Source organism: Natrix helvetica (genome assembly GCF_964273705.1).
Source record: "Natrix helvetica genome assembly, chromosome: 1".
Taxonomy (NCBI): Eukaryota; Metazoa; Chordata; class Lepidosauria; order Squamata; family Natricidae; genus Natrix; species Natrix helvetica.
In genome coordinates, this window is record NC_138548.1 from 249605836 (window position 1) to 249620156 (window position 14321).

The 14321-nt window shown below is 38.4% G+C and overlaps 1 protein-coding gene across 3 annotated transcripts in view; it reads right to left on the reverse strand.

Annotated features, from left to right (window-relative positions):
- MXRA7 (matrix remodeling associated 7) overlaps positions 1–14321 on the reverse strand; it is a 71021-nt gene that overhangs the window by 16398 nt on the left and 40302 nt on the right. For all 3 annotated transcript variants that reach the window (XM_081938892.1, XM_081938891.1, XM_081938893.1), the window contains exon 3: positions 10597–10693. In XM_081938892.1, coding sequence (XP_081795018.1) covers positions 10597–10693 — 97 coding nt within the window. The remainder of the gene's footprint in view (positions 1–10596; positions 10694–14321) is intronic.

Here is a 14321-nt window from a genome sequence, read left to right on the forward strand (position 1 = left end):
AGACGGGCCATCCTAGGGTTTGAGATGCAGGAAAATCAGAGATTAGCTCTGTAAAAAAAAATGGTCAACAAGCTATTCTATATTGTACTGTACTGATGTGCCTATGCTTATGCTTCATTTTTAAGTGATGCATAGTGCACTTTTTTACAGTTATATTCTATATGGCCCATTTTATAAAGTAACTTTGGTGCAAACAGATTGAGTAACATTTGGCAGTCATTTTCTTGAGCTGTGCTATTATACAGCAGTTGTCATCAAAACATTAAGAACTGTGTTAAAGCTTTTCTAACTCTAGTTCAGCTGAAATATTTCATACGAGCATCAGTTGAAAATGCAGGCAGAAGGAGCTCACTTGGTTTCATATGTTAATTCAACAACACTACAACAAGTCATTGGTATGCCAGATTGAAATCCTAATACTTTAGCGCAAAGCTACAGAAATTTTTGTAAGCTTCAGGCCATTATTGTTTATTATTGTTGCAACAATAGTAAAGACAACATAATTCTCTGAATGGTTTTGAACTGGGAGAGGAGGAATATTTTCCTTGGACATGTAAAGCTTATTTCAGATTTAATTTAGCAATTTCCCCCCTATGTTTGCTGTTAATTTGCTGCTGAATTACCTCAATGATCTGAAAACCTTCAGGGCTGCAAAAACTATAGTTAGGGGATCATGCATAGCTTGCAGTTTAAGCCCCATCTACCATCGCTCCAAAATATTTATTTTTGTTAATGTACTAACAAATTATTATTTAAATCAATGGCTTTTTGTTTTACCTGAGAAATCCTAAAAATGGCCTGGACTAATTCTTTGCTACGGAACTGTTTAATCTGATGGAATATTATCTAATTCTTATCTCTTTTATGAGGATATACTTGCAAAATACAGGTCAAAGCTGAGAGTTGACTTTCAAACTGAGAGTTTCGAAGGTTACATCTGGACAGCAAATTCATCCAACTTCCTTCAAAATTTTGTGAATGAAGCAAGATGATAAAACTTTCATTCATGGTAGTTTCCTGGTTTTGACTCGCCTTTTATCGCTGGTTGAAGAAGAATTGTACCCACAACATCAAATAGGTTTGCAGGAAGAAAATGTCTGACAATGACTGGGTCGGAAATATGAATAAGGAGACAAAATCCTTGTGCGTCCAATAATACTTGGCCAATAAAGAATTCTATTCTATGAAGTATAGAAGCATATACTGCGGAGACTGCAGATAGGCTAATGAGAACTAGAAGCTGAGCAGAAATGGAAACAATCAAGGGGTCAAAGCAGCTTTCCTTGTCGTCCCCCTCCCCACCCCCACCTTCCCACCCCTCTCTCTGCAGATGTAAAGAAAAAAAGATTAAATTTCCCGTAGAGACAATTCCTGTAGAGACTTTGGAGATGGTCTTGAGGGGACTATTCAGCAGCCATCTCTCCCACCCAGAAAAAAGGACAGAAGCAATCCTTAAAGTGTGGCAAAAAAAGGTAATATTTGGAAGACATTCAGGCTGACTCCTCCTTGACTCACTAAATGGGAGGAGAGGAAAAACACAATCAGATTTGCAAGATTCTGTTAATGTAGTTTATCTCTATAAAGCTGACTACTAATTTCCTTGTGGAATCTGTTTCCTGATCTAGTCAACCCAAAAAGACTGGAATTTTCTCCAGTGTGCCAGGCACATTTAGGAAATGTGTCACAAAAGAGAATCAGGTACAGGCTTAAAAAAAAACAACCATCAAATTTTTATGTGTTGAAATGCAAAATCGGACTGTATAGTTTTTAAGAAAACGTACTACTGTTTTTGAAAAGTATAGAGTAGCAATCAGCTACTTCGTAGTCCAAAGGATCTTTTTGATTTGCCAGTTCTTTCCATACGTTGTTGCTTCATTTTTCACAAGGTGCTGCTGGTGCCCTTTCTTTCTGCCAGAAAATATTGGGCGAGCCAGATTGCTGATGTTTGGGAGATTATAACTGATCTACTTCTAGTATCCCACTTCTTTAGTAAATAAAATTTACTAAATGTGGTTATTTTCACAAATAATATCTGCAGCAATATCCAGGTCTTTCTACTAGTTGGATCAGGTTACTCAAAATCACAATCCAGATGAAATAGGTTAACTGAAGCCTTAGTGAACCTACTGGGCAATGCATAGGATTTCACTATGGCTAGAAGGCACCCAGGTGAAAAAGCTGACCTATTAAAAACTGGTTTGGTCTGAAAACCTTTCCTGGGTTAACAGATTGAACAGCATTTAAACTTAATTTGAAGAGTAACAGTCCCTACCCATGTACCCTGCAGAGGACAAGGGCAATAACTGAATTTTGACAATAAGGCCTATTGCCCATCCAGTTAGATTGGGAATTAATAGTAACTCTAGTCCCAAGATATCCAGAAGTCCCAGGCTGGGGAAAGAAACACATGGTGCTTTTATTGAGGGCACTAACTCCTCCAAAGTGTTTGTCCATCCTTCTTGCCCAACCTTCTATCGTGCTGCAGAAGATGAAATGAAACAAAAGGAGCAGAAACTTACCAGCCTCTCTTATCCCAAAGAAACACCATGCCGAACAGGAAAGCAAAGCTGCTGGTAAAGGAGTGAGAGGAGGAAGAGGAGGAGGACGACGACGACAGTGGAGAGGAGGCAAATGACAAGAGGAGGTGAAGGTATTCACCATCCCAAGGCAACACATAAACACACAGGGTTTCAGCAAGCAAAAATTATGGGGAAATTAGCAGAAGAGCATGCACTGAAGAGCAGGGTTGGCAGGTGCCAAGGGATAACTGTTCCAAGAGATCCCCACCCTTATGAAGGCTGGTGTTTGGGAAAAGGGAAATTGGAAAAATGTTTGGATGCCATGATTAACCTTCTGCTCCTTTGGCTTATATATACAGGAGCTGTTATGAATTGTCCAGTCCAAATTTAAGTATAGCTTATAGACTGATTTGTTATTATAAGAAGACAATCTGGTTTTTTGTTTTTTAAAGAAAATAAAAAGCAGACCTCAAATGGAAAACTCTACCCCCTCTTGCTGTACCTTCTTGGATTTCAGCAAGGGATTGTGGCCCAATAGCTTTTTAATGTCAGATGTTGTACTTTCATTTAGGTGAGTTGAGTTTCGGATTGTGGTATCCAATTTGCTGCAAGCTTTTCTCATCACTGAAGTTTAGATGAAAGGCAAGGACAACTGGAAGAACATCTCTGCCTTAAACTCACTCTATTCCTCATTTGATAAATGAATGCCTACTGGAAAGCAAGTATTTGTACATCTTCTCTCCCCCAAGTAGCTAACAGAACATGTGATACTGCCATAGCAATCTTCATTCCATATTCCCCATCTCTGGTGAAATGGAAGTAGGAAAGCATGATGACAACTAAAGTTTCTTCATGCATAATAGAAGGGAAAGAAACCTACATATGTAATTATATTTCCAAGAAGCACCTAAGTAGGATTTGAGGGTATTAGCCTCTCCCACTGTTAATTCCCAGCATTCAGTCTTCAGAGGTATAAATCTCTCTCCTGGAGTCTTCAGAGGTATAAATCTCTCTCCTGCAAACATCATAATTAGCAACCATTGTTCATATTCTTTTCTATTAATTTCTAATTTTCCCCAAACCTGGAAAGGTTTTTTTGCTGTAACTGGGAGAAGCAATTTTCTGTACTTAGCACAGATCTATTGCCTTTTTTGTCTTAACCTTCAAAATGAACTTCAGATTCTCAATTTCTCTCACCTACCCCTCTGGAAAAAATGTGATAAAAGACGTTTTACAGCAAATGATAGAAGTACATATTCGATTTGCAAAAAAAAAAAAAAAACAGGTTTCCCTTTCTAAATCTACTGTGTTATCATTATTTTAGCAACAGACAGAGCATTTACAAGTAGGGAAACTTCAGTTCTATAAATGTTGTTGAATTACTACTCCCAATATGTTCCCTTCTCCCATTTGCCCTGGATAGGTCTCGTGAAAGTGGTTAAAAAAAGCACTTAGAGGACCACGGGTTCCCCATCCCATAGAATAATTATGTACAAATTGGTTATTATGTTCTGAACTTTAGGAAGGAACTGCGGTTGAGAAGATCTCTGTCCCCTCTTGCTTAGATAATACTAAACACCTTGTATTAATAGCAATAGCACATATGTTATATACCATTTCATAGTGCTTAAAGCCCTCCCTAAGAGGTTTACAGATTCAGCATATTGCCTTCAACAATCTGGGTCCTCACTTTACCGACCTCGGAAGGATGGAAGGCTGAGTCAACCTTGAGCCAGTGAGGATCAAACTCCTGGCGGTGAATTTAATTAGCCTGCAGTACTAAATTCTAAACACTGCGCCAGCATGACTCATAATATCAATTTAATACCATTTTAATCTTTAACAATTCACTAAAAGTGCTAGGAAATATAGGTTTAAGAAGTGTTATGAAGGATACAACACACCACTCCAAAATTACATCTCAAGATTCCTCCAAAAAGGACTAGATACTGAAAATTGAAGGAGATCTGCCCAAATAATGCAATTTAGCAAAAGGGATTTTGTTGGCAATTTCAAATGAGAAAACATCTTATCTTCATCGTCTGAGAGCATGCCACTATGAGGCCTTCATAGTGTCATCTTTCAAGGAAAAATGAAAAATACAACACAGTAATTAAAAGATTAGAATTGCAGAAACCATTTTTCAAGCTTCAAAACTTGCATTAAAATTGTTTTATAAATAAATACATAATGCAGGTCCTATTGAAATTAACCGGATGTACATTTATAGACCTGAAACTGACTTGAATTTAACCCATTTGCAATGCATTTAAATGTCTGCCATTTAATGAAACACTGCAGCTCGTGCCTACAATCTAAATATTATTTATGGACTTGACTGAATAGCCTGAAGCTGGTGCCTCAGTAGGGGGCTATGACTAACCCTTGGAGCCTCCTTGACTGACTGCTCTCCTTCCCTGTTGTTTTTCTCCTTCTTCATGTTGCCTGATTTCTGAAGGAATACAAGCAAGCTCAAAGAGCAACAAAAAGAAAGAGCAACATCCTCACTTTTTCTGGAAGACCTGCAACTCAAGCGAAGAGCTTTTTCTGTAAGTGGGTAAGGGCAGCATGTTGAGGAAACAGGACAATTTATTCTGATGCCTATGCAACAAGCTAAGGACTATTATTCTCTGGTGTCTGCAAAGCCCTTACAAATAGGCTTATAACCATCAGAGCAAACATGGGAGAAGCTGTACCTTGTAAGGTAAAGTTAAAGGTTCCCCTCGCACATATGTGCTAGTCGTTCCCGACTCTAGGGGGTGGTGTTCATCTCCGTTTCAAAGCCTAAGAGCCAGCGCTGTCTGAAGGCGTCTCCGTGGTCATGTGGCCAGTAGGACTAAACAGCAAAGGCGCACAGAACAGAACGCTGTTACCTTCCCACCAAAGGTGGTTCCTATTTTTCTACTTTCATTTTTACGTGCTTTCAGACTGCTAGGTTGGCAAAATAGAATAGGTAAGGCAGAATATCAAAGATCTACATATACCATCCCTAGTGCGGAACTGATGCCGATTTAAACAAAAGAGATTGAAGCATGTATTTTGATAGATTGTGCCACCGATATCTCATAGTAGCTAAGAGCAGGAGCTTTACATTGAAAAACAAAACCTTTCTGCTGATATCAACGTACTGACTCTCAAGCAAGCTACTCTCTCAGCCTTAGTCTCCTCCATAGAAACTGCTACATATGACCGATTTGGACAGACAGTCCCTCCAGCCCCCAAAGTTACAGAACTGCCCCCCCAGGACTCATTGAATTGGCCAAGTTGCCCAAAGTTCAGGCTTCAAATCGCAGGGACACGTTCCTCCTCTTAGCTAAAGACTGTGGGTGAGGTAATAGATGGGAAAGGCCAGCAGCATATGTTCCACTAGGCAAAAGTGCACCTCTTTTGTTCCAGCTGAACCGTGGTGCTCCTGATAAATGAAACGGGGCACAGAAGAGAGGGAGACTAATTTATTAGTTATGAATGGGGAGAAGGGGAGGAGGTGCAGGGGGAGGGGGAAAAAAACATGGTCAACTTTAGTTTCCAGTCACGTTAGCAGAGGTTATAGGTGGAACCACTACTTCTAAGAAGTATCATCTCCTTACCAAAAAGATTTGCTAGAATGTTTGTGGCCGAGGACCTAAGGTACTTGCTACAGGGATGTGAGGTCAGAGGTCAGCTCAATCCTGCAATATAATAAACGCAGCAAACCTGGGTCACATCAAAATGGCAGCAATGCCAGGCAATGCCAACAGGAGGGAGAAAAGAAAGAAAAGAAGACCAGGAAGGGTCAGGAGGCACACGCAGGCACATGGCATGAAGAACCAAAGGCTCGAAGGGCGGATGGCATGGCTTTCCTCCGCTGATTCAGTGTTGCTCCTTACCTGAGGGCCACCCCTGCCCAAAGAAACCACAACAAAGGAGGAGGGTTTGGAAAAGCCTGAAGTGGAAAAATGCTGATGCCACCACCAGCTCTCTGAGGGAAGTGGGGGGGGGGGGGGGAAATAAAACAAAACAAAAACAACTGGAAGAAACAAACACAGACAGACAGACAAGGTCACTGTGACGAGAAACAGAGAAACCGTTAGAAGAAATGCAACAGTCTGCCAGACGCCCATTAGCAGAAGAGGGGAGTGGGGGAGGGAGTTTGCAAACAGCTCTGCACAGGCCAAGGCAGCAAGCATTAAGTAGGGCAGGTGAATTTGGAAAGTGAATACAGGACACAGGAAACCCTAGCCAGCCAATCATGGTGCGGGTGGAAAAGGTTCTTAACAAACCCTTTCTTTCCTTAGGAAAGAGCTGTCCTAGGGAGATACTCAGGTTCGTGTCAGGTAAAAGATCAGTTTTGTTTAGGTGTAACAAAGGTCAGGGAATCCTGTTTCATTATTGCCCCAAAGGTGCTTTTTTCAAGAGGCTTTGTTATGGTTGCATTTGTTCCTCTGTATTTGTTCATTTTATTTTACAAAGCCGCTCCAAGTGCAGCCTAACCCCGTGACATAGGATTCCTGATGCCTGATAAATGAACATTTGCACTTGATTTCTCCAGTGTGTAATTCTTCAGATGTGTGGGGTGCAAAACCCTTAACATTTCCAGCCAAGATGGAAGGTGGAATATATTTGGAGGGGACCACATCAGAGAAGGCTGATCTGCACGATTGTCAAAGCAGGCCTGCGTAACATGTAGTGTCTGGAACTGATGAAGCTTTGCATTTAGTTCTGCTGGTTGTATAAGGAGATGAAGTACTGCATGTAATTCTATTAATAGTAGTATTTGGTCAGCTGCCTATGGTACACAACTGGTATGGCAGGTTTTGGCACTTGGGAGCATGCTGTGGATGACTGACTGCTATAGAGACACAGCACTACCTGGGTTTAAAGCTATAGCCTCTAAAGGCTATTGATGCCACTTTTCTCATAGTGCCCAATTGAATCAAATAAATAGTCTAAGGCCCAGCAAGACAGTATCTAGTCATAACTAGTCAAACTAGATTCATCAATAGGCAGAGGAAATAAATATGAGTCACACCATTCACAAAGCAAAAATGAACACAGCAATGGGAGAATTATCTAGCGCCTCTTTTGCCAGTGATGCCTCAGTTAAAAATTAGCTAATAATTTTGGAAATGTTGATACTGTATTGGTATCAGTAGAAATGATAGAAGGAGTCCATCATATTAGACTCTGAGGAGTGTTGAATATTTGATAATGGAGGAATGCTCCAGGAACCTTGATTTGTTGTACAGTGCAACCTATAATATCAGTAGTTACAAAAATAATAATTAAAAGAATGCAACTCATTTGCACTTTTGAGATTCGTATATGAATGCAAATATGCAATGTGCCCTGAATGGTGTGAGTGCAACGGGAGAATGGGAGATAAATAATACTTATAGTCTGAGATGGCTCACAGTGTTGATAATGATACACAACAGCCTTAAATAAAGTGTATGCCAACATGAGCTTTGATTGTTCAGAGAGGAACCTTAGCAAATAATCCAAGTTCGTGGATTTGTATCTTCCCTGTATTGTTAAATTATTGTAAAACTCTCTCCCAAAGAAACATTGCACTAACAATATTTGAAGGCATTTCAATAGAACAGGGAATGAGTATCTCTTTAACCAAAAGAGATCATTTGTAAAACATTCCATGGAGCAAACAAGGGGGCTACAGGTCTCTTCCTGATCTACAATTCAGCAGATAAATGCACTACACCCCATCCTTTAGGAAAGACTGTTCTATGATCTATGATTTATATATCATTTGTCTTAGTAGAACACTATTCTCCAAATTAGGACTGATCAAAGGATTATCTGTATATTTAAACTGAATATGTACACATTTAAAGGAAAAGGTTTCCTCTGCCCAGTCGTGGCCAACTCTAGGGGAGCAGTGCCCATCTCTGTTTCCTAGCTGAGGAAGCCAGCATTATCGAAAGATGGTTCCGTGGCCAGCATGGCTATAGGCCAAAGTGCATGGAACACTGTTACCTTTCCATCAAAGTGGTACCTATATATCTACTTGCATTTTCATGCTTTCGACCTGCTATGTTGGCAGGAGCTGGGGCAAGAACGGGCGCTCATTCCATCATGTGCTACTTGGATCTCAAACTGCCAACCTTCTGGCCAACAAGTCCAACGTCTTAAGTGCTAGGGCACTATGCCTCCTATATATACATTTAAAACCTGTTACGTTCACTCACAGAATTCCTCATCTTCTCTATGTGCTTACATAATTGCTTGGCCCTACCAAGAAAATCCACAGTAAAAATGACTAACTGCTAGTTAAGAATTAATTTTGTTTGTTGATGTACATCTTAGATCAAGAACTGGGTAACAGGAGGCACACATGCATTGACAACTTGACATTCCTAGTTAAACAGGAGGAACATTGGTATAGGCAACTTCTCATGCTGCAGTACTGAAGGATTGACAAAAGCTGCATTGCCTGAAATTCTACACAGCTGTTCAGGAGACAGGAAAACTTATCCATTGGATTTCATCCTTCCTAGTAGAGGTATGCAACAACTCATGCCCCAGATTTACAAGTAATCCACCCCCAAATAATACTAAGACTCCAATTCCTCCCCAGTTTTGACAAATACGGTAATTTTTAATTTAGTATATAAAATTAAATACACAGAAATAATCATACAATGGTTTTGTTTAATTAACTGTATTTAATTTCAATTAACTTTCAATTAAACCAAATTCAGTTTTGTATTTCATGCACCCAATTTTTTTTACCATGCCCCTTTCCCTTCCACACTGTTACTCAAAAAATGGGCAGCTATCTGATTTTAAGAAAGGATCCACACAAAGGAACCGAATTATTTGTACTGAAAGCAACCAAATGAACTTGAATTTAGTGGCTCATCTAAGCCTCAACCAAATGGTCAGATAAAAACTTATCTCCTTAAATGTTCTATGGGAATTTTGTTTGCGATGGTTACATTAGGTTTGATTATAATTGTGAGTTTCTATGTTCTTTCAGCTTTTTCCCCTTATCAGAATATTCTATTCCAAAACATACAATTTTTGTAGATTTAGTAGCATTTTCAGCTGAACTCTGATAGATGAAAGAGCAACATTTTTACTTTTGTGTATCATAATAGTTTAGAAATTTTATTGCTGAATAAATACTAATAATACAATAATGGAATTGTTGTTAAGAATGTATGTTTAAAGTAAAGTTTGGCCTTTATGGGGTTGATTAAATTTGCAACAACAAGAACCTCATCTAGTCAGGTAATTAATGGATCAGACTTTGGAATATTTAGAAACAACATTTTTTTCTTAGGCTCACAATAAACATAATGGAACAAAATTTGTAAGCAAATTTTAGCCAAAATTTTGTAACAATATAAGCCAGAATTGCAAGACCTTTAGCAAAACGGAATGCAGTATTGATCTATTTTTTTAAACCAGGAAAACAATGCTCTGAGCAAACGCTATCAGTATATACTTATTCCAGCTGCACAGCTGTGCTATTGTTCTACCATACTATTCCCTAAACAATTTCTTAGATAGCAAGTAATTTATTGAATTTATTTCTGAATAGCCAAATGTATGGGAGTCAGGAAACCACTACAATTTTCTTAATGCTAAACTGAAATATTTGACCTGGATTTTTTTGGCATTTATGGCAAATAAAAACAGTTTTTGTAAAATGTTGAAATTGGAATAATTTTTTATGGGGGATATGAAGACCTGTTCTGTCATCACTTTAATGTGCTTGGTAATCATAATAAGGACCAAGGTATGGAACCATAAGGTTTACGTAGAGTCTTGTTTAAACTGAGCTTACTTGGTGGTTTAGGCACCAGAATATCCACTGTAAATCTTGCTACTTTGACAAATATCCTGTGAAATGAGAAGCAGCTAACAGATCCATTTCCAAGGAGGTGGGCAAGGTTCTTCATGACTGAGACGTCACCCAAGAATTAATCTTTGATCCTAAGAAGACTATACTGGTTCAACTGGGAAAGCTAAATATACCTAAGACCAGCTATACTTGATGGGACACGGCAACTTAGAGGAAACAAAAGGGGTCAGAATCTTGAGTTATTCTGTTGAATTTAAAGAAAATCCAACTTACCTTTGTTCCTCTTCAAGTTCTTCTTTGGTCATCATTGTTTTATACTGGTTTCCTCTCAGTTTGCCAGGACTATATTTAAAAGAGAACTTTTCATCTGCTACAAGAGAATGAGAGAAAGAAGAGAAAGGCTATTTGCTGTGGTGAAGTTATTAACATACTGAAACATGTTATTGTAAAATCACATTCTGGTCAGTCTCCGTGTTCTTTTCCTCCTTCCCAGTTATGTTCTTATATATGGTCGAATCTGGTGACTGACAATAATTGTTGGATCCTGCCAACTTACTTCGTTATTTAGGTGTATTTGATTTATAAGAAGGAATTTTAACCCATTTGGTTCAACGCTGAACCAGATTTGGGGATCTAGCTAGTTGGACAAGAGAAACAACTGGAGTTGTAGAAAGACTTCCAATAATGAAAATTATTTGTATTAAAAACAGTGTATGTCTTGAATCATTGTATAAATCATGATTACATTAACTATAGCATGTAGTACAATGTGTGAATCCAATTCCTGTGTTAATATGGACCACTGTTAATGCTACTAGCTGGCCACAAATTGATGGAAACCATTCATTCTTCTTTTCCATCATCTGATAAGAACAGAATTTTTATGCGGTAGGTTGGGATTTGGCCCTTTTCTTTATGTAATAATAACAAATTATGCTCCCTGATCCCAAACTGCAAATCTGCTCTCATTTAAATGTTCTAATTAACCAATACCCAGCCAGAGATTTTTCCTCTTTTTCATATTCTAAATCACTGCTTCACAGTAAGATTGAATCCAGTTATTATTATTTATTAGATTTATTTGCTGCTCCTCTGAGCCTCGAGTTTAAAGCCCCAAACCAAGGGCTGTGCCTTTAAAGATGGTGGAGAATGACGTTCTTAAAACTTCTATTTACAACTACAATGTTGATACCATAGTTGTCAAAGAGGTTCAGTGATGTTTTCACCATTAGAGTCTGAATAATGCAGCTAATCTGAGTACACAAATATGCCATAACATTAGCAGCATAATGATATAACTGTCAGCAATTTGCAACTCATTTGAAAGAATACAGAGCCATCAAATAGGATTTTGCTCCTAATCTGTAATAAGCTTTAGCCAGAAATGACATGTAATTTTCATTAAAGGTCCAAGCACTGTTGTCCTTGGGATCATTAGGACGCAGATGGGAAGGAAGCACTTTGCACAGTATTTGTGTAGCACTTAGCAAGGTTATCTTGCCAAAATATCTGGAAATGTTAGCGACCCTGGGAGCTGAAAGGAAAAAGCCAATTTTTATCATCCAAATTTAATTTTATGTTAAGCAGCATCAAGGTTTACACAGCCAAAATGGCACCTTCTACACAGATTGTAATATCAGCAGACTTGAGGGTAAGCCCAATGAAATATACTATTTAAAAAATATTTAAAAAGACAACATTGGGCACTTTCAAGTGCGATGAAAAATTAATTGTTGGGAGGGAAATGGATGAGAAGACCTGGAAGAGGGCATGGCTGATCAAGTGTGAACAAGAACTAAGTCCATTCCTATGTTTTGTTATATTGTAGGATCCCAAATGCATATATACAAAATGTACAGTGTGGACATTATGGTTATCCTATTAGCCTCTTGATAAGTGTATAATCTCTGGAGAAAATCTCTAATGCTGGGAAAGATAGAAGGAAAGAAAGGAAAAGGATGATTCAATTATAGTAGATGGATGTAGTCATGAATGGGATAGACTTTTTTTGGGGGGGGAGAAGACTTGTCTATGTGGTAGCTAAGAGCTGACAGCAATTTGATGGCACTTAATCCAATTTTGGCCACTGTAATATAAAAAAGATGTTGAGATTCTGGAAAAAGTGCAGAGAAGAACAACGATTAGGGGGCTTGAGGTTAAAACATACAAAGAACAGTTACAGAATTTGGGTATGTCTAGTCTAATGAAAAGAAGGACTAGAGGAGACATGATAGCAGTATCCCAGTATTTGTGGAGCTCCTACAAATGTGTGTGTGTGTGTGTGTGTGTGTATCAAACTATTTTCCAAAGCACCAAAAAGACGAGAAGCAATGGATGGAAACTACCCAAGAAGAGAAGCAACCTAGAATTCAGGAGAAATTTCCTAATGGTTTCTAAAAGAATGCTGTAAAAATAGCAACAATAAGTTTGTGATGTCTTAAAAATAGTGGTGTGTAAAACATTCTGTGTTTGAGCTACTTCATTGTACAAAACAAGCTGTTCCAACTTCACTGGAAGAGTTCCAATCTTAAAATAACTTTTAAAATAATGGTTAGTCAGAACACACCTAGTGAGACAGCAACAATTTGAGTCAAGCCTAGAACAGAGCTGAAACATAATGTGCACCTGTCCTTAAAAACAAACTTTATTAACCATTGTACCTATATATCTACTTGCATTTTCATGCTTTCGTACGTAAAAATATCCTATTATGTGAACAAAGTGATTGTTAATTTGAGTTTAGGACATAGCACAGGACAACCAGCAATTTCTTAGCCTCCTTTTTTTGTGGCCTTTAGAACGGACGGACTACTCTGAAAGAAGATGGCTGAGGTGATTTAGTCATAGAGAAAATGAACAAGGGCAAATATATGTGTCCCAGGATAACGTTCAACCCAAGTGACCCAGATTGGATCCTGCAAAATGAACGAGGACCGAACTGTTAAAACAAAGATATGAAAAAAAAAAGGTCTGAAGAGGTTTCAGAAAATCTTGTGTGATGGAATTCAAAGACGATTCGTAAAAAGAGAAAAAGAAGCTTTGGAGTCCCATTAACTGTGCATGAAATGGAAGTTCTAGACTTCTAAAAGCCTTAAAAAAATGGAAATTATATTCTGAGATCTAAATTGTACCTCCTGGCAGAATGAACTCTGAATATGGCATGCTTATCTGAATAATATGTTATCTGAATAAGCCACTATTGAGTTCTTACAATGTGCTAAGACAGAATATACAAAATATGATGACTGGATTTATACAATGTGGTTCAAGCAAAAGAGAACAAAGGAGATTATGGTTTGTTATGAGTTATGAAATAGGCATATCATAACTAGGTTGCAAAAATCTAGATGACCACTAAATGGCTGAAGATACAGTTGTTGTTGGTTGCGAAGTCATGTCCGACCCATCGTGACCCCATGGATAACGTTCCTCCAGGTCTTCCTGTCCTCTACCATCTATTTCTTTGGTGTCATAGTATGGTTATCTAAACCTTTGCAGCCCATACATAGTACAATTACTAGGAATGGAGGCATTTTGATTTTGAATTCTAGGAGCTGCAGTCTAATACATCTTGAGAGAACCAGTTGAGGAAGGCCCATCCAAATGATATGGATACTAAAATGTCAGAGTTCAACTGTATCTGATTTGGGCTGGGGAAAAATCATGTCTCTAGGACTTAGATGAATGAGGGCAATAGCTGTATCAAGTGCTGATTGTTTTCCATCTGTCACCCCAGCAACTCATTTTAACACCAAATTAAAAAGCAGTCCACTTATAGTTAAATCAGTCAACATGGAAACAATTTAAATTGCTCCAGACCCTTTTAAATGTATTGAATAGGTTATACGCCTCTTGCATTGCCTATTTCTCATTTAACTCCATGATTCTTTGTCTTTTAATACAATACGAAAGCTTCCCTCTATTAACATCACAACCCTGCTTCTATCATTTTGTGCAAAGCTGAAATGATCCTTCAAGGGCATACAGATTGCTAACTT